General features: G+C 47.6%; 1 protein-coding gene across 2 annotated transcripts in view; it reads left to right on the top strand.

Moving 5' to 3' along the window:
- The window catches only part of LOC144672721 (nck-associated protein 1-like), a 101858-nt gene extending 84138 nt beyond the window's left edge, over nucleotides 1-17720 (top strand). Inside the window, exons 27-31 of one of the 2 annotated variants that reach the window (XM_078534666.1) lie at nucleotides 2584-2677; nucleotides 7349-7462; nucleotides 12165-12274; nucleotides 14965-15054; nucleotides 17339-17720. In XM_078534666.1, coding sequence (XP_078390792.1) covers nucleotides 2584-2677; nucleotides 7349-7462; nucleotides 12165-12274; nucleotides 14965-15054; nucleotides 17339-17455 — 525 coding nt within the window. In that variant the 3' untranslated portion in view covers nucleotides 17456-17720. The remainder of the gene's footprint in view (nucleotides 1-2583; nucleotides 2678-7348; nucleotides 7463-12164; nucleotides 12275-14964; nucleotides 15055-17338) is intronic. The other variant, XR_013574154.1, reaches the window with a different exon arrangement.
- The last annotated feature ends 2918 nt before the right edge of the window (nucleotides 17721-20638 follow it).

The following is a 20638-nucleotide window of genomic DNA, read 5'->3' as shown; positions in this document are numbered from 1 at the left end:
TTTTCACTCTTTAACTATAAAATTCAAGTGCACAACCAAAATTTCAAAACAAATTGCATCAAAAACCCCCATACCCTGTACAAAGCAATGACATTATGAGTGGCACATAGACCCCTTAACAATTTCGGAGCCCAAGATTTTGTAATTAATTCTGATTAACCTTGAGGAATGAACCTCAACAGTTTGATTGTCATGTTTGATAAGTACTGTCTTAACATCATGACCTTTTATGCTACCAGCGCCTTTCCATGCCCTATGGTAATACACCAAACCCCCTGAATTAAATTCGGTCTCAGATGGTCTTATACAATACCTCAGAGATCTCTGAATTTTCTCGGAGACCTCAGACTTAATGAAAGCCCTTCTCCCTGCATTGTCTTCTCGGTGAGACCCACAGTCAGCTCCCTCGATCCTATTCCCACTAAACTACTGACCACCCAATTTCCCTCCTGGCCCCCATGTTAGCCGATACTGGAAATGGTTCTCTCTCTTCAGTTGTTCCTCCTTTACATCTGCTGTTATCATCTCTCTCCTCCAGAACACGACCCTTGACCCCGCCATCTTTGCAAACTACCATCCCATCTCCAACCCCCCTTTCCACTCCAAAGTCCTTGAACATGTTGTCACCTCCCAAATCCATTCCCATCTTTCCCGGAACTCCATGTTTGAATCCCTCCAATCAGGTTTCTGCCCCTGATACTGAAACAGTCTCTTATCAAAGTCACAAATGACATCCTGTGTGACTGTGACACAGGTAAACTTTCCCTCCTCGTCCTTCTCGACCTGTCTGCAGCCTTTGACACGGTTTGACCACACCATCCTCCTCCAACACCTCTCCACTGTCGTCCAGCTGGGTGGGACCTGCTCTCACCTGGTTCCATTCTTATCCATCTAATCGGAGCCAGAGAGTCACTGGAAATGGCTTCTCTTCCTGCTCCTGCACCGTTACCTCTGGTGTCCCCCCAAGGATCTATCCTTGGCCCCCTCCTATTTCTCATCTACATGCTGCCCCTCAGTGACACCATCCGAAAGCACAGTGTTAGTTTTCACATGTACGCTGATGACACCCAGCTCAACCTCACCCCCACCTCTCTCAACTCCTCCACTGGTGCTAAATTATCAGACTGCTTATCCGACATCCAGTACTGGATGAGCAGAGATTTCCTCCAGTTAAATATTGGGAAGACTGAAGTTATTGTAAACGTCAACTGTATCCCTCTCTGCAGATGATGTCAGACCTGCTGAGTTTTTCCAGGTATTTTTGTTTTTGTTCTAGATTTCCAGCATCCGCAGTATTTTGCTTTTATCTTATTGTTTTCGGCCCCTGCTCCTAACTCCTTTCCCTAATACCGACTCCATCCCTCTACCTGGCAACAGTCTGAGACTAAGCTAGTCTGTTTGCAACCTAGGTGTCATATCTGACCCTGAGATGAGTTCTGACCACATGTTAGTGCCGTCACTAAGACCACTTATTTCCACCTCTGTGACATCGCCCATCTTCACCTCCATCTCAGCTCTTCCGCTGCTGAAACCCTCATCCATGTCTTTGTTATCTCCAGACTTGACTATTCTAACCCACTCCTGGCCGGTCTCCCACATTCTACCCTCTGTAAATTTGAGGTCACCCAAAACTCTGCTGCCCGTGTCCTAACTCACACCAAGTCCCATTCCCCTATCACCCCTGTGCTCACTGACCTACATTGGCTCCCGGTCAAGCAACATCTTGACTTTAAAATTCTCAACCTTATTTTTAAATCCCTCCATGGCCTCGCCCCTCCCTATCTCTGTAATCTCCTCCAGCCCCCCACAACCCTTCGGGACTGTTGCCTTTTCCCAATTCTGGCCTCAGGCATCCCCGATTTTAATCGCTCCACCATCAGAAGCCACGCGTCCAGCGGTCCGAAACTTGGGAATTTCCCAAATAAATCTCTCCGTCTCTCTACCGTCCTATCCTCCTTAAAAGTGACCTTTGCCCAAGTTTTGGGTTATCTGTCTTAACGTCACTCTCAGTGTCAAATTTTGTTTAGTAAGATCTATAAAGTATAGAAATAATATCTAATAAATATATAATAAATTACATAAATGCAAACTGTTACTTTCTAGTATTGACACAAAAATTTAGCAAGCTGACCTCTGAGCTGCGCATCCAATGATACAACTATCAGACTCCTGTTCTATTCTCCTGAAGGAAAATGCAAGATCAGTGTGTCAGGCATTCACCTTCAAAAACTAAACTAGCTGGAAAAACTCAGCAGGTCTGACAGCATCTGTGGAGAGGGAGACAGAGTTAACCTTCCGAGCCCGTATGACTCTTCATCAAACTCTTCTTCTGTTGAAGAGTCATTCGGACTCGAAATGTTAACTGTGTTCCTCTCCGCAGATGCTGCCAGACTTGCTGAGTTTTTCCAGCTAGTTTAGTTTTTGTTTCAGGTTTCCAGCGCCCGCAGTATTTTGCTTTTACCTTAGGCATTCACATTCACCGGGGTCTGCAATCCCACTTTCACTGCGGATAGGGACTGTCACGTGCAGCCGATACCCCTCGAGAAATGGTGTCCTGAGTAACTTGTTTCTTGACTCCTGCAGGATATGTTAGCTATCTATGAACTGATGTCTGCAGCGGGGGCCTCTTGCCTGGTGGATCCTGCCCTTGTCATTGCGCTTTCAAATCAAAAGAATGGTAAGTTCACGGTGAGGGAGGGGGGTGTTTTGGGGTGGTTGGGGGGGGAAATAAAAATAACATGTAGAAAGAGGTGGCTGGGTGAGTGGCAGTGATGAGAGTGTCCATTAATAAAGGGCAGTGATCATGAATCTCAAATGGCGGGTTGCCTCTCTGGGAAGATGAGGAGGAATCTCTTCTCTCGGAGGGTCAATACTCTTTGGAATTCTCAACCCCCAGAGAGCAGTGGAGGCTGGGTCATTGACTATAATCAACACTGAGTTAGAGTTATTTGACACAATCGACATCCTGGGGGTTACCATTGACCAGAAACTGAACTGGACTAGCCATATAAATACTGTGGCTACAAGAGCAGGTCAGAGGCTGGGAATTCTCCAGAGAGGAACTCACCTCCTGACTCCCCAAAGCCTGTCCACCATCTACAAGGCACAAGTCAGGAGTGTGATGGAATACTCTCCACTTGCCTGGATGAGTGCAGCTCCAACAGCACTCAAGAAGCTCAACACCATCCAGGACAAAGCAACCTGCTTGATCGGCACCACATCCACAAACATTCACTCCCTCCACCAACGACACACAGTAGCAGAAGTGTGTACCATCTACAAGATGCACTGCATGAACTCACCAAGCCTCCTTCGACAGCACATTCCAAACCCACGACCACTACCACCTAGAAGGACAAGGGCAGCAGATAGATGGGAACACCACCACCTGGAAGTTCCCCTCCAAGTCACTCACCATCCTGACTTGGAAATATATCGGCTGTTCCTTCACTGTCATTAGGTCAAAATCCTGGAACTCCCTCCCTAACAGCACTGTGGGTGTACCTACAGCAGTTCAAGAAGGCAGCTCACCACCACCTTCTCAAGGGCAATTAAGGATGGGCAATAAATGCTGGCCCAGCCAGCGATGCCCACATCCCATGAATGAATAAAAAAAGAGATTTTTGATTAACAAGGGAGTCAAAAGTTATGGCGAGTGGACAGGAAAGTGGAGTTGAGGCCACAATCAGATCAGCCTTGATCTTATTGGGTTGCAGAGCAGGCTCGAGGGGCCGAATGGCCTACTCCTGCTCCTAATTCTCACGATCTAATGTTGGTTCCATTGCAAAGTACTGACTGGATCTCTCACTAACCATGACACACCACAAAACATGGACTGGGTGCAAATCAGCCATGGCTCAGTTGGTAGCAGGTCTTGTCTCCAAATCAGAAATTCAAGTCCTGGTCCAGGGCTTATGTACAATAATACAGGGCACTATTTTGAAGAAAAGTAGGGGAGTTGTCTGGGGCCAATATTTATCCCTCAACCAACACCACAAGAACAGATTACCTGGCCATTCTCACATTGCTGTTTGTGGGATCTTGCTGTGTGCAAATTGGCTGCTGCATTTCCTACATTGCAACAGTGACGACACTTCAGAAGTAGTTCATTGGCTGGAAAGCACTTTGAGTGTCCGGTGGCCGTGAAAGGCGCTATGTAAATGCAATGTAACTCTGATCCAGGCATGCTATGGATGGGATGTAATATTAGGAGTGAAATTGGGGCTCTGTAGTGCCCACTTTTAGGCGCTAAAAGGCCTGTTAAACAATAAAAATGACATCCACGATGTGCGCGCACACTCCAGTGGGAAGTGTGCTGGACGCCATCTTGGTAAATGTGTTTGTGCGCATGCCTAGCAACCACTGAGAGCAAGCAGAGCAAGCTGAGTATGCTGCCAATCGGCGTGTAACACTGATGTGATGCCAACGCTGCCATTTTTGCCAGGCAGCGCCTTCTCTTAGCCTCCCGCAGCTGAACAAGTAATGGCATGAAAGAAGCACTATTTAAAGGAATCATAAACCACTTCCAGGTTAGTTGCTGCATTATTTTTTTTTCTGGCTGGTGCTGCAATTCTACAGGTTTTTAGAGCTTTATCATGTTTGTTAAACGTTTCAATACTCTTCAGGGAGTAGCTTGGCTGGTGCTAAAGTTCTGTTTTGGTGCCTTAACAGTGCACTAACCAGTTGCTTCCAGACATGGAGAGCCTGGAAAGGCTCCCTCTTAGCATTGAGCGCGACTGGAAGAATATTAGAGGTCATGTAGAGCAGGGCAATCTGCTCGAAGAGGGAGGAGGAGAAGCCTCTCAGCTGGAGGCCATTTCCACAAAGGGTCTTTAGGGCGCAGATTGGTCGGAGACCAGATTGCTCGCGTGCTAGAATGCACACTGGTTTTCGGAGCCGCGATGACAGCAAGCTGAGACTGCATGACAGCAGACTGAGCTTAGACGGCAGCACTAAGGCTGCTTGTGCTGCAGTGGGAGCTGAGATGTTGGCCAGCAGATGCTGCATTCTGGTTGGCTCCATGGGTGTGCTGTTGGAAGTCGCCACCCATTCCACACTGGAAAGGGTGAGCGCCAAGCGCTGCACACAAGGGCCTGTTGGTGCCAGGCTCCTCCATGCTGCTTGGCATCGAATGCGCATTTCTGGCAGGTTTAGTGTGGCAATTATTTAGATGTGTGCACCCATCAGCCCTTTTCTGTAACCTAACCCATCGAGTCCTCCTGCTGTAGAATTGGTGTGCCACCTCACCCACTGGCGAGCTGGCACCTGAAATATCCTTTCCTCCAGCCCTGGCTGCAGGCACACTTGTGCCTGGTGTCTTGACACGTGCAGACCCTGCTGTCATTGTAGCCTCTAAAATAAGCGCAGTTTCAGTATATGAGGGGGCTGGTTAGCTCAGTTGGCTAAATGCCAACAGCACGGGTTCAATTCCCATTCCGACTGAGATAGACTTGGGGCCTGTGCCCTCACTCTACCCCTGCGAGCGGACAGCAATGGCAGAGCAGCACTGGCAATGGCTCAGGCTAAAGCACCAGCAGACAACAAGCCTTTAGACAGAACACACACGTGAAGGAATGAATGACACATGCGGCCTGGTGGCTGTGAGTGCAAGATCAAGTGATCGCGTCTCTTCATCTTCATTTTCTCCCTCCTCTTTCCCCACTGACTGGGAAGGTTCCAGTTCATGGGTGCCTGAAATAAAAATAAAAAAGCAGGCAAGGATTGGGTTGTGCCGAGCGGAGAGGAGAAAATGAGAACTGTGTGCCTCCACCACCTGCAGCTTTTCAATCCGAAGAGATTGATGGATGAGCTAGAAGTGGAATGACAGCAGGAATGTTCGATATCAGGTTACCCTGATCATCGTCGTTTCAGCTCTGCAAGTGGCCGTAACCTCAACAAGGTGCTAAAGGACTGTTCTGGTGTCTTAGCGACTTGTGCACTAACCAGTTGCTTCCAGACATGGAGAGCCTAGTAAGGCATCCGCTTAGCATTGAGCGCGACGGGAAGAATATTAGAGGCCATGTAGAGCAGGACGAGCTGCTCGAAGAGGGAGGAGGAGGAGGAGAAGCCTCTCAGCTGGAGGCCATTCCACAAGGGGTCTTTAGGGCACAGATTGGTCGGAGACCAGACTGCCCGCGTACTAGAACGCACACTGGTTTTCGGAGCCGCGATGACACTTTCATATAGGCCAGTGCTGTTTCGCCCATTGCCGTTAAAACATGTGGGTGCACTTGCCTTCCGCCAGCCTCTTTGCTGCTGCCTGCTGTTACACGCCATGTTCTACTGCAAGAAAGAGGCAAGTGGGGCAGGGAGTGTCTTGCAATGTGTTTGGGCGACGTGGCTTTCATAGTTGAATAGTTGACACTGTGTGCAAGCTGTGGGAGTTGGGGTTGGGACTAAGTGTGTGAGGGTGAGGTGAAGGGTGTGTAGATGAGCCCTGATGGATAGGGATTGCTTGTCGGTGAGTGATGGGGGTTGATGAGGCTTGTGGTGCAGTTGGTGGTATACACCATTTGAAGATGCATTCACCGACTGGGACCACTTGTGTGTGATCATTAAACTTCCTCACGCACTACCTCCATGTTCTTGGGGCTACATTCCTGGCCTGGACCCCCACAGTTTTCTCTTGCCACTGCACTTTCTGAGCAAGTGCTTGGAGGGCCTCCTGCTTCCCTGCAGGTAAACCACATCTCTCCTCTGTTCCTCTCCCTCCACGAAGACAGCCATTGCAGTGTTGGAAAACCTTGATGCACACGCTCGCCTGTGGTTCATTGTTGCACAGAACTGTTCCAAATGATGTCAGCAACCACAACCTAACCCTAGCGCCAACCCTCGTGCTAAAACTAGCGCCAACCCTCGTGCTAAAACTAGCGCCAACCCTCGTGCTAAAACTAGCGCCAACCCTCGTGCTAAAACTAGCGCCAACCCTCGTGCTAAAACTAGCGCTAACCCTAATGCCAACCTTGGCGCCAACCCTCGCGCTAACCCTGGCTCTAACCCTAACCCTGACTCTAACTTTAATCCTAACGCTAATGCAGCTTCCCTGCCCATATCGTGAAGGCTGGCTTTAAGTAGTGCTAGACAGTCATGATATTGGGCCCCTGCTGATGTGTGCAGCCAATCAACAGTTTGCTAGCATGCAGAAACCATGGTAACAAGCAGGTAGCGCAAAGTTGACATCCTGCCTGCACTTTTCAGCCAATGGGCGCAGGTTAATCATGCTTCGCAATTCCTGCACTTGTTTTATTGTTATCCAATTGAAACTGCAGTGTTTTTTGTGAGACTTCTTGTGCTATCCATAGTTGAGTAGGAGTACAAAACTGCTAATGACTCTCTTCTTTGTTTCCAGAGATTTCTCCTGAAGAAGATTACAGACTGACTAACCTCCTGATGGTCTACATAGCTGTCTCCCTCCCGTCTCTCGCCAGTGACCCCATGTCCTTGTATAATCAGGAACACCAGGGTAAGTAACAAACTCTGAGCACTCAGCAATCAGGCAATTAACAGCGTCAGGAAAATGGAATGATAACTTGCATTTATGCAGCACCTGATTACATCCCACAAAAGCGGCCCAAAGTACTTCCCTTTCTTTTGAAATGTAATCGTGGAAGTAAAGTATAACGTCCGTTTTGTGCATAGCAAGATCCCAGGAAATGAAGAAATGATCAGTTGGTAAGGGAAATAGGAAAAGCTGCAATTGCTGGAAATACATTTAAGGAAGAAACTAGATAGGAGAACAGGGTAGGGAGGGAGATAAATAATACATGAGGGAGAAAGGAATAGAAAGATATGCTGATAGATTGGGATGAAGAGGGGTGTGACGCTCCCTCAGTGCTGATCCTCCAACAGTGTAGCACTCCCTCAGCACTGACCCTAGGACAGTGCGGTGCTCCCTCAGTGCTGACTCTCCAACAGTGCAGCGCTACCTCAATACTGATCCTCTGACAGCGTGGCACTCACTCAGTACCTACCCTCTGACAGTGCGGCAGTCCCTCAGTACTGACCCTCTGACAGCGTGGCACTCCCTCAATACTGACCCTCTGACAGTGCAGCACTCCCTCAATACTGACCCTCTGACAGTGTAGTTTACCTTCAGTGCTGGCCCACTGATAGTGAGTCAGTATGAGGGAGTGCTGCCCTGACAGGCTGCGCTGGATCTTTCCTAGAATCATTGCATCATAAAATGGTTATAAGGTCATAATCATAAGAAATGGGAGCAGGAGTAGGCCATTCAGCCCGTCAAGCCATTCAACAAGATCATGGCTGATCTGGTTGTGGCCTTAACTCCACTTTCCTGTCTGTCCCCCATAACCCTTGACTCCCTTGTTGATCAAAAACCTGTCTAACTCAGCCTTGACTATAGTCAAAGAGCCAGCCTCCACCACTCTCTGGGGAAGGGAATTCCAAAGACTAACAACCCTCTGAAAGAAGAAATTCCTCCTCATCTGCATCTAAAACAGGAGACCCCTTCGTTTTAAACTGTGCCCCCTAGTTTTAGATTCCCCCATGAGGAGGGACATCCTCTCAGCATCCACCCCTGTCAAACCCTTTCAGAATCTTATATGTTTCAATCAGATCACCTCTCATTCTTCGAAAATCCAATGAGTGTAAGCCCAACCTGCTCAAACTTTCCTCACTAATGCTCTGTTTGGGTTCCGCCAGGGCCACTCGGCTCCTGACCTCATTGCAGCCTTGGTCCAAACATGGGCAAAAGAACTAAACTCAAGGTTTAAGGTGAGAGTGACTGCCCTTGACATCAAGGCAACATTTGACTGAGTGTGGCATCAAGGAGCCTAAACAAAACTGGAGTCAATGGGAATCAGGGGGATAACTCTCCGCTGGTTGGAGTCATACCTAGCACAAAGGAAGATGATTGTGGTTGTTGGAGGTCAGTCATCTCAGCTCCAGGACATCACTGCAGGAGTTTCTCAGGGTAGTGTCCTCGGCCCAACCATCTTCAGCTGCTTCATCAATGACCTTCCTTCCATCATAAGGTCAGAAGTGGAGATGTTCGCTGATGATTACACAATGTTCAGCATCATTCGCGACTCCTCAGACACTGAAGCAGTCCATGTCCAAATGCAGCAAGACCTGGACAATATCCAGACTTGGGCTGACAAGTGACAAGTAACATTCGCGCCACACAAGTGTCAGGCAATGACCATCTCCAACAAGTGAGGACCTAACCATCACCCCCTGATGTCCAACGGCATTACCATTACTGAATCCCCCACTATCAACATCCTGGGGGCTACCATTGACCAGAAACTGAACTGGACCAGTCATATAAATACTGTGGCTACAAGAGCTGGTCAGAGGCTGGGAATCCTACAGTGAGTAACTCACCTCCTGATTCCCCAAAGCCTGTCCACCATCTACAAGGCACAAGTCAGGAGTGTGATGGAATACTCTCAAATTGCCTGGAGGAGTGCAGCTCCAACAACACTCAAGAAGCTCGACACCATCCAGGACAAAGCAGCCCACTTGATTGGCACCACATCCACAAACATTCACTCCCTCCACCACCGACGCACAGTAGCAGCAGTGTGTACCATCTACAAGATGCACTGCAGGAACTCACCAAGGCTGCTTAGACAGCACCTTCCAAACCCACAATCGCTACTATCTAGAAGGACAAGGGCAGCAGACACATGGGAACACCACCACCTGCAAGTTCCCCTCCAAGTCACTCACCACCCTGACTTGGAAATATATCGCCGTTCCTTCACTGTCGCTGGGTCAAAATCCTGGAACTCTCTCCCTAACAGCACTGTGGGTGTACCTACATCACATGGACTGCAGCGGTTCAAGAAGGCAGCTCACCACCACCTTCTCAAGGGGCAATTAGGGATGGGCAATAAATGCTGGCCCAGCCAGCGACACCCACATCACGTAAAAGAATAAAGAAAAAAACCCTCATCCCAGGGATAAGCTGAGTAAACCTTCTCTGAACTGTTTCCAATGCAGGTATAATCCTCCTTAAGTAGAGAGACCAAAACTGTACATAGTACTCCAGGTGCAGTCTCACCAATACCATTTACAATTGGAACAAGACTTCCCTACTTTTATATCCATCCCACACATGATCAGAGAAAGCACAAGGGGTAGCGATCTGTGTGAAAACAGATACTATATATCATTGTATATTACAGGCTGGTCTAGATCTTTCTAGTATATTACAGACTATTCTGGATATTTTCTCTATGTTACAGGCTGGCCTGAATTTCTCATGTACATTACAGGCGAGTCGGTATCTTTCCTGGATCTGCCCTGTATATTACAGGTTGATCTGGATCTCAGCTGCATATTACAGGCTGGGCTGGATCTTTCCAGTATATTACAGCCAAGTCTGGATCTCTCCTGCATATTACAGGTAGCTCTGGATCATTCCTGTATATTACAGGTAGTTCTGGATCATTCCTGCATATTACAGGTAGCTCTGGATCATTCCTGTATATTACAGGCGGGTCTGGATCATTCCTGTATATTACAGGCGGGTCTGGATCATTCCTGTATATTACAGGCGGGTCTGGATCATTCCTGTATATTACAGGCGGGTCTGGATCATTCCTGTATATTACAGGCGGGTCTGGATCATTCCTGTATATTACAGGCTGGTCTGGGTCTTTCCTGAATTTTTTAGGATGGTCTGGATCATTCCAGTACATTACAGGTGCCTCTGGATTTTTCCTGAATATTTTAGGTTGGTTTAGATCATTCCTGTATATTACAGGCTGGCCTGGATCTCTCCTGTATATTACAGGCTGGCCTGGATCTCTCCTGTATATTACAGGCTGGCCTGGATCTCTCCTGTATATTACAGGCTGGCCTGGACCTCTCCTGTATATTACAGGCTGGCCTGGACCTCTCCTGTATATTACAGGCTGGCCTGGATCTCTCCTGTATATTACAGGCTGGCCTGGACCTCTCCTGTACATTACAGGCTGGCCTGGACCTCTCCTGTATATTCCAGGCTGGTCTGGACCTCTCCTGTATATTACAGGCTGGCCTGGACCTCTCCTGTATATTACAGGCTGGCCTGGGCCTCTCCTGTATATTACAGGCTGGCCTGGACCTCTCCTGTATATTACAGGCTGGCCTGGACCTCTCCTGTATATTACAGGCTGGCCTGGACCTCTCCTGTATATTACAGGCTGGCCTGGATCTCTCCTGTATATTACAGGCTGGCCTGGGCCTCTCCTGTATATTACAGGCTGGCCTGGACCTCTCCTGTATATTACAGGCTGGCCTGGATCTCTCCTGTATATTACAGGCTGGCCTGGACCTCTCCTGTATATTACAGGCTGGCCTGGATCTCTCCTGTATATTACAGGCTGGCCTGGATCTCTCCTGTATATTACAGGCTGGCCTGGGCCTCTCCTGTATATTACAGGCTGGCCTGGACCTCTCCTGTATATTACAGGCTGGCCTGGATCTCTCCTGTATATTACAGGCTGGCCTGGGCCTCTCCTGTATATTACAGGCTGGCCTGGACCTCTCCTGTATATTACAGGCTGGCCCGGACCTCTCCTGTATATTACAGGCTGGCCTGGATCTCTCCTGTATATTACAGGCTGGCCTGGACCTCTCCTGTATATTACAGGCTGGCCCGGACCTCTCCTGTATATTACAGGCTGGCCCGGACCTCTCCTGTATATTACAGGCTGGCCCGGACCTCTCCTGTATATTACAGGCTGGCCTGGATCTCTCCTGTATATTACAGGCTGGCCTGGACCTCTCCTGTATATTACAGGCTGGCCTGGATCTCTCCTGTATATTACAGGCTGGCCCGGACCTCTCCTGTATATTACAGGCTGGCCCGGACCTCTCCTGTATATTACAGGCTGGCCTGGATCTCTCCTGTATATTACAGGCTGGCCTGGGCCTCTCCTGTATATTACAGGCTGGCCTGGATCTCTCCTGTATATTACAGGCTGGTCTGGACCTCTCCTGTATATTACAGGCTGGTCTGGACCTCTCCTGTATATTACAGGCTGGTCTGGATCTCTCCTGTATATTACAGGCTGGTCTGGACCTCTCCTGTATATTACAGGCTGGCCTGGATCTCTCCTGTATATTACAGGCTGGCCTGGATCTCTCCTGTATATTACAGGCTGGTCTGGATCTCTCCTGTATATTGAAGAATTGTTTTTTTTTGCTTTCAGGTCACCGTAACAATATCCACTGTGCAGCCAAAGCCATCAATGAGATTGCAGCCGCCCTCTACACTATTCACAAGAAGGACATTCAAATTCATCTGAAGCAATTCCTGGCGGTCAGTGAAGCATTGTGTTTGCAATCATTGCGATGTGGAAATTTACACTTGGATCGAAAGTCATGGCTGTTTAGCCCCACAGGCAGCATTACGGGGAAAATAGGCCTATATAGACACACACACAAACTTACACAAAGGCACTCTCACACTCTCATACACGTACACACTCACATACACGGACTCTCACAGGCTCACAATCACTCATTCTCTACACACACATTTGCTCTCACACACTCCACACACACACAGCCACCTACATACACAAACACACACTCAACTCACTCATGTCATTTACATAGACATACACTCAGACGAGCAAATGCATATACACACATGCACACACGTACACGCACACACACACACACACACACACAATTACAGACACATTCACACACTCGTGTACATGTATACACTCAGACACAAACACACATGAAAGCACCAAGCACACACAGTCATACCTAGACACACACACTCGTAACTACACTCATGTAAGTGGACACACACACACATAGATACACAATCACAAACACACACACTCAGACTCCCACATCTATAGTCACACACAAACACAGACAGACACACACACACTCAATCACATATGTAGCCATGTAGCCCCACACACTTACAAACAAGCTTATACACACTCACAAAAAACATGCTCACACTAACAGATATAGACACATGTCCTCTCTCTCCCCCCTCTCTCTCAAACACACACACACACAGCCACATCCTCTCACACACATGCTCAAACATACAAACAGGCATACACACAAGCTGAAATGCACATAGCTTCTAAAGGCCATTTGGTACCAGGGGCAGATAGATTCACTGTTGCCTCCACAATGAAACTCAGACCATTTGTCAAACCCCCTGCAGATGTAGGACAGTGATCTCCCCTGAGGATTAGAACTTAGCGAGTGTGAATTAATGAATTAAAGCCCGCATGGATTTGTTCAAAACAGATTGTGTTTAACGAGCTTGATTGAGTTTTCTGATGAGGTACTAGAGAGGGTTAATGTGGTGCATTTGGACTTCCAAAATGCATTTGATTAAGTGCCACATAACAGGCTTGACAGCAAAGTTGAAGCCCAGGAAATAAAAGGGACAGTGGCAGCCTGGATACAAAGTTGTTTGAGTGACAGGAAACAGAGAGTAGCGGTGATTGGTTGTATTTTGGACTGGAGGAAGGTTTACATTGGGGTTCCCCAGGGGTCGGTGTTCAGACCCCTGCTGTTCTTGATCTATATTCATGGCCTAGACTTGGGTGTACAGGGCCCAATTTCAAAATTTGCGGACGACGCAAAGTTGGAAGCATTGTGAACTGTGAGGAGGATAATGATAAACTTCAAAAGGATATGGACAGGCTGGTGGAATGGGCAGACAAGTGGCAAAGGAAATTTAATGCAGAGAAGTGTGAAGTGATTCATTTTGGTAGGAAGAACGTGGAGAGACAATATAAAATAAAGGGTACAATTCTAAAGGGGGTGCAGGAGCAGAGGGACCTGGGGGTATTTGTGCATAAATCATTGAAGGTGGCAGAACAGGTTGAGAGAGTGGTTAATAAAGCTTACAGGATCCTGGGATTTATAAAAAGGGGTCTAGAGCACAAAAGCAAGGAAGTTATGATGAACCTTTATAGAAAACTGGTTCCACCTCAACTGGAGTGGTGGGTTACAGTTCATTCAGAGTCCAAATTGCTGTGATAACATGCTTTTACATGTATGTTGTCGTCTGGAGCTACGAATAGTAGTAGAGGCTCCCAAGTTTCTTTCCATCACATAGCTGACCAGGAATCTCTCCCACTCTTACCACCTGCCATTGGTGCATGTCGGAAGGATTTACAAGTTGATACACAACCTGTTTGGCCACGTTATGAACGCACTTTCCTTGGCCATCAAGTTCTGGAGTGGGACTTGAACCCAGAGCCTCTGGCTCAGAGGCAGGGACACTACCCACTGTGCCACAAGACCTCCTGTCAACTGGGGTATTGTGTCCAGTTCTGGGCACCACACCTTAGGAAGGATGTGAAGGCTTTAGAGAGAGCGCAGAAAAGATTCACCAGAATAGTTCTGGAGGTGAGGGACTTCAGTTATGTGGATAGATTGGAGAAGCTGGGGCTGTTCTCCTTAGAGCGGAGAAGGTAGAGAGGTGATTTAATAGAGGTGTTTGAAATCATGAGGGGACTGGACAGGGTAGATGGGGAGAAACTGTCCCCACTCGTGGAAGGATCGAGAATGACAGGGCACAGATTTGAAGTGATTGGCAAAAAGAAGCAAAGGCAACATGAGGAAAAAGCTCCTTGCACAGCGAGTGGTTAGGATCTGAAAACATTTGCCCGAGAGTGTACTGGAGGCAGATTCAGTTGCGGCTTTCAAGAGGGGATTGGATCATTATCGAAAAAGAATAATTTGTAGGCTACAGGGAAAGGCAGGGAGAGTGGAATGGGTGAGTTGTTCTTGCAGAGAGCCAGCAGGGACACAATGGGTTGAATGGCCTCCTGTGCTGTAACCAATCTACGATTCTAGGAGGATGTTAATGCCCCCTCAGGTTTAAAATGTTTCTCTCCCCTGAGCTTTAACCATATGTTGCTGTCGCACAATATTCCCGGTGTCCCCAGGGAATTCTTCCAGAGAAGTAGATCATTGTTGACGGCGAGATTCACCTGTATTTTCTCATTCTCGATTTAGTTTGCCTCGATGAGTCTACTGCAGATTGGTCAAGAGACAGACAAGCTACTCGTGAAAAACAGAGAATCGATTTACCTCATTCTTCATATGGTACGCTGAGCCTGTCATTACTCTGTAAATGTGTTGTACAGAGAGTATTACTAACCTTGAACACCGATCACTTCCATAACATCTTCCAACTCTGCCAATGCCCCAGCCTGGAGGCTGCTTAAATCCTCCACCCGTGCAATGTTAGCTTTAGTCTCAGCTATCCCAATGCTCGAAACGAAAATGTAACCAAAATTCTGCTGCCCACGTCCTTACTCATATCAGAACCTTTTCACTCATTACCCCCCTGTACTCGCTGGCCCGGACCAACTCCAGAAACAGCTCAGTTTTTAACATTCTCAAACTTTGGATTCAGATCAGTCCATGGTCTCACTTGTCCCGATCACTCCAAATTCCATCTACCCAACAAAGCTCCAAGGTCATTAAAGGTGTATTCAAAAAATCCTTTTACTCTGTAACGTTGAGTGTTTGTAACATGGGTCACATACATGTTATCATAGAATTGTTACAGCACAGAAGGAGGCCATTCAGCCCATCAGGTCTGCACCGGCTCGCCAAATGAGCATTATGACCTAGTGCTATTCTCCTGCTTTTCCCCCTGTCCCCTTGCACATTGTTTCTATTCAAATAATCATCTAATGTCCTCTTGAATGCCTCGATTGAACCTGCCTCCACCACACTTCCAGGCAGTGCATTCCAGACCCGAACCATTCGCTGTGTGAAAAAGGTTTTTCTCACCTCGCATTTGCTTCTTTTGCAAATCACTTTAAACGTGTGCCCTCTGGTTCTCGATACCTTGACGAGCGGGAACAGTTTCTCCCTGTCTACTGTCCCGTTATATCCTGTAACATGGATCAGAGTAAGCATGTCATTGTCACATGCATCCCGGTGCATGTAATTACCTTGTAGTGCACTGTATGTGGAGTTTTTTTAAATTCGTTCATGGGTGTGGGCGTCGCTGGCTAGGCCTGTATTTATTACCCGTCCCTCAGTGCCATTGTTCAGAGGGCATTTAGGAGTCAATCACATTGCTGTGGGCCTGGAGTCATATGTAGGCCAGAGCAGGTAAGGACAGTTGATTTCCCTACCAAAGGGACATTAGTGAATCAGATGGGTTTTCATGACAATCGGCAATGGTTTTGTGGTCATCATCAAACCTTTAATTCCAGGCTATTATTGAATTCGAATTTTGCCGCCTGCCCTGTTGGGATTTGAACCCGGGTCCCCAGAGTATTTCCCTGGGCCCCTGGAATACTAGTCCAGAGTGGCCACACCGCTATGCCATAGTTGCCATACCACTATGCCTCTGCCTCCCCCCTGGCATCACCATGCCTCAAAGGTCACAGGGCACGTGGCATTTCCCTGTGAGACAGGTCACACAGAAGGCGTCATTTCCCCTTTAACACGTGTCACAAGGAGCATGTCATTAACCTGTCACATGAAAAAGCCCATTTGACCTGAGAGGCGGACTGTCAGGAGGAGTGCACTGCTCAGAGCCCAGTTCTATGGAGTACTTCTGCAGAATAATTAACTTGGGGATAAAAGCAAAATACTGCGGGTGCTGGAAATCTGAAACGAAAACAAAAATACCTGGAAAAACTCAACAGGTCTGACAGCATCTGCGGAGAGGAACACAGTTAACGTTTCGAGTCCGTATGACTCTTCGTCAGAACACATCTGATGAAGAGTCATACGGACTCGAAACGTTAACTGTGTTCCTCTCCGCAGATGCTGTCAGACCTGCTGAGTTAACTTGGGGAGTTTGGTGAGTGAGAGGATTTTGAGCACTTCTGGCATTTAAAAGCGGACACAAAAAGCAATCTGAAAGAGGGAGCGGGTGATAGCGAGACCTGGGAGCTGGGGTCTAGAGGCATTACTTAAAATTCAAAGTTTAAACAAGATACGAAAAGTGGCAATAGAGATTTTCTTCTCATCAGATGGGCAGCTGAGACCTCTTGCAATTCCTGTACCGCGGACACGTCACACGTGCCCCCAGCTGTTCGTGGGATCACAGAGCTGATGTATCGGCCGGGAATCGAACCCGGGCCTCCCACGTGGCTGGGCGAGAATTCTACCACCGAACCACCGATGCTCAATAACACACAAAAAAAAAAGCAAGCGCGTGTCAGCGGCAAAGAGAAAACGCAAGGAGAGGAAATCCTGAGGCAGCAGCCCATCCAACACTCGGGCTGGGACTTAAGTGCACAGCTTTCTCAGGCAGGAGAGCTGCTCACTGAACCACAACTAACATGTAGCCCTGTCGCAAAGGGGAAAGGTTAACGGGAGAGGCCTTTGCTGAACTAATGAGTGTCATTGTGTTCCACAGTTAATTGAGGAGTCCCCTTTCCTGGAAATGGATATGCTGGAGCCATCCTTCCCATATGTTTTGCTGAGGAATGCCTTCCGGGAAGTGTACAGACCCCTCATGATGACCACAGGATAGACAACGACGGATGGGAGGAGATTTCAACGTGTGTTTCCTCTTCAAATTGATCCTTGGAGCTGAATCCAAGAGGGTGGGGTTGGGGGAAGCGGGAGGGGGGGTGGTTGTGGACAATGGCAGCATCGTGGGGGGGAGAAGAGAGAGGATAATGGAGAGAGTCCAGAAGTTCAGACCAGTATTCTTATTTTCCCAGTTTTACTGGTGTCCCATTTTAAGATATACAAGACCAGTTCAGACCAGTATTCTTATTTCCCAGTTTTTACTGGTGTCCCATTTTAAGATATACAAGACCAGTTCAGACCAGTATTCTTATTTCCCAGTTTTACTGGTGTTCCATTTTAAGGCATACAAGACCAGTTCAGACCAGTATTCTTATTTCCCAGTTTTACTGGTGTTCCATTTTAAGGTATACAAGACCAGTTCAGACCAGTATTCTTATTTCCCAGTTTTACTGGTGTTCCATTTTAAGGTTTACAAGACCAGTTCAGACCAGTATTCTTATTTCCCAGTTTTTACTGGTGTTCCATTTTAAGGTTTACAAGACCAGTTCGGACCAGTATTCTTATTTCCCAGTTTTACTGGTGTTCCATTTTAAGGTATACAAGACCAGTTCGGACCAGTACTCTTATTTCCCAGTTTTACTGGTGTTCCATTTTAAGGTATACAAGACCAGTTCAGACCAGTATTCTTATTTCCCAGTTTTACTGGTGTTCCATTTTAAGATATACAAGACCAGTTTGGACCAGTATTCTTATTTCCCAGTTTTTACTGGTGTTCCATTTTAAGATATACAAGACCAGTTCAGACCAGTGTTCTTATTTCCCAGTTTTACTGGTGTCCCATTTTAAGATATACAAGACCAGTTCAGACCAGTATTCTTATTTCCCAGTTTTACTGGTGTTCCATTTTAAGGTATACAAGACCAGTTCAGACCAGTATTCTTATTTCCCAGTTTTACTGGTGTTCCATTTTAAGGTTTACAAGACCAGTTCAGACCAATATTCTTATTTCCCAGTTTTTACTGTGTTTTTGTTCTGGGAGCTGTGGGTTAGAAGGTGAAATAGGGGCAGTGGTGGGATAAGAGGGGCATTGAGGGATAGAAGGGGGGTTTGGAGAACAGAGGGGGTGTGGGAACAGAGGGAGCAATGAGGGCATGGGGCTATTAAGAAGGGTGGGAGAGATAGTAGTAACGGGGGGGTGGGGGGAATTCATCATAAAGAAAGGATTTTGAATCTGCATGTTTATTCCTAACTCTTTTCAAGTGGAGAAAATTATACAAAACCAAAGCCCTCTGCGGTTTCTGCCTTCAGTTTGGAATAGGTAACGTTTTCTGGGGAGGCACAGAACCACAGTTGCACATAAGTCAGGCCGAGGGGGCTTGCTTCTAACCACTGCACGTGCGTTCCATCAGAATTCTGCAATAACACTTAATAAGCATTCTTTTCAAATATCTGAGCATTGCCCAGGTTTCGGAGCAGGATGCCTGTCACGCCTGCTTTGTGCAGCAGGATGATGCTCACAGCAGCTGCATTGAGACTCAAATGAGCAACTTCAAATGCGTTTGTCACCAATGCAGCGTAATATGAGGGCTGGGTGTCAAAGGGGGCAAGTTGGCAGATCCTTCCAGTGCCAGGTGCAGACTGGAAGGTGTCACTGCCGCAAACCCACCTGCTCCTCTGCCCTGCGAAGGACAAATTACACGGAACAAGCGACTGCTCATTCCGAGGCCTCATGTATCCTTATTGCAAATTGGCACTCGCTGTTTAACCGCTTGGCTCTGCTGCTTGTCAACTTGCTCCAAATATGGATTAAAAATGGAGACATGTTTCAATTTTCTTTTTAATGTTGTTCCACTAAAAGAACCAATAATTCTCCAATGTTCCAAACACACACTTTATAAGAAGAGGGTGCCAAAGAGGATTGTGCCAATTTGGAGGGAACAGTAAGGCCACCAGATAACTGAAGTCACAACAGGGGCCTGTACACTGCGGGAGCAAACATCACATTGTTGCCGATTTTGTCTCCCTTTCTTGTGCCAAAGTCCAAACAGAAGCAGAAGACACGTTTCGAGAACATCAGCGGACACAGAGATCGCTGATCTGCCAACCAGTCATGGAAGCCTCCAAAAGTGCGACTCAAGGCGAATGGAAAGAAGCTGTCAGAGTTGAGCTTACTGAACTGAACCGTTATATACAGCAGCTTTTCAACTCACTAACCACACTGTCCTTTCACACTCTGGGACTGGGTGGTACAGTGGGTTATCACACTGTCCTTTCACACTCTGGGCCTGGGTACAGTGGGTTATCACACTGTCCTTTCACAACCTGGGTCTGGGTGGTACAGTGGGTTATCACACTGTCCTTTCACACACTGGGACTGGGTGGTACAGTGGGTTATCACACTGTCATATCACACTCTGGGACTGGGTGGTACAGTGGGTTATCAGACTGTCATCTCACACTCTGGGACTGGGAGGTAAAGTGGGTTATCACACTGTCCTCTCACACTCTGGGACTGGGTGGTACATTGGGTTATCACACTCTCGTTTCACACTCTGGGACTGGGTGGTACAGTGGGTTATCACACTGTCCTTTCACACTCTGGGACTGGGTGGTACAGTGGGTTATCACACTGTCCTTTCATACTCTGGGACTGGGTGGTACAGTGGGTTATCACACTGTCCTTTCACACTCTGGGATTGGGGGGTACAGTGGGTTATCAAACTGTCCATGCACACTCTGGGACTGGGTGGTACAGTGGGTTATCACACTGTCATTTCACATTCTGGGACTGGGTGGTACAGTGGGTTATCACACTGTCCATTCACATTCTGGGACTGGATGGTACAGTGGGTTGTCACACTGTCATTTCACACTCTGGGACAGGGTGGTACAGTGGGTTATCACACTGTCCTTTCACACTCTAGGACTGGGTGGTACAGTGGGTTATCACACTGCCCTTTGACACTCTGGGACTGGGTACTGTGGGTTATCACACTGTCCTTTGACATTCTGGGACTGGGTGGTACGATGGGTTATCACACTGTCCTTTCAAACTCTGGGACTGGGTGGTACAGTGGGTTATCACACTGTCCTTTGACATTCTGGGACTGGGTTGTACAGTGGGTTATCACGTTGTCCTTTCACACTCTGGGACTGGGTGGTACAGTGGGTTATCACACTG

Source organism: Cetorhinus maximus, chromosome X (assembly GCF_964194155.1).
Source record: "Cetorhinus maximus chromosome X, sCetMax3.hap1.1, whole genome shotgun sequence".
Taxonomy (NCBI): Eukaryota; Metazoa; Chordata; class Chondrichthyes; order Lamniformes; family Cetorhinidae; genus Cetorhinus; species Cetorhinus maximus.
Note: the sequence above shows the minus strand (reverse complement) of the source record. Positions and strands in the feature narration are given on the sequence as shown.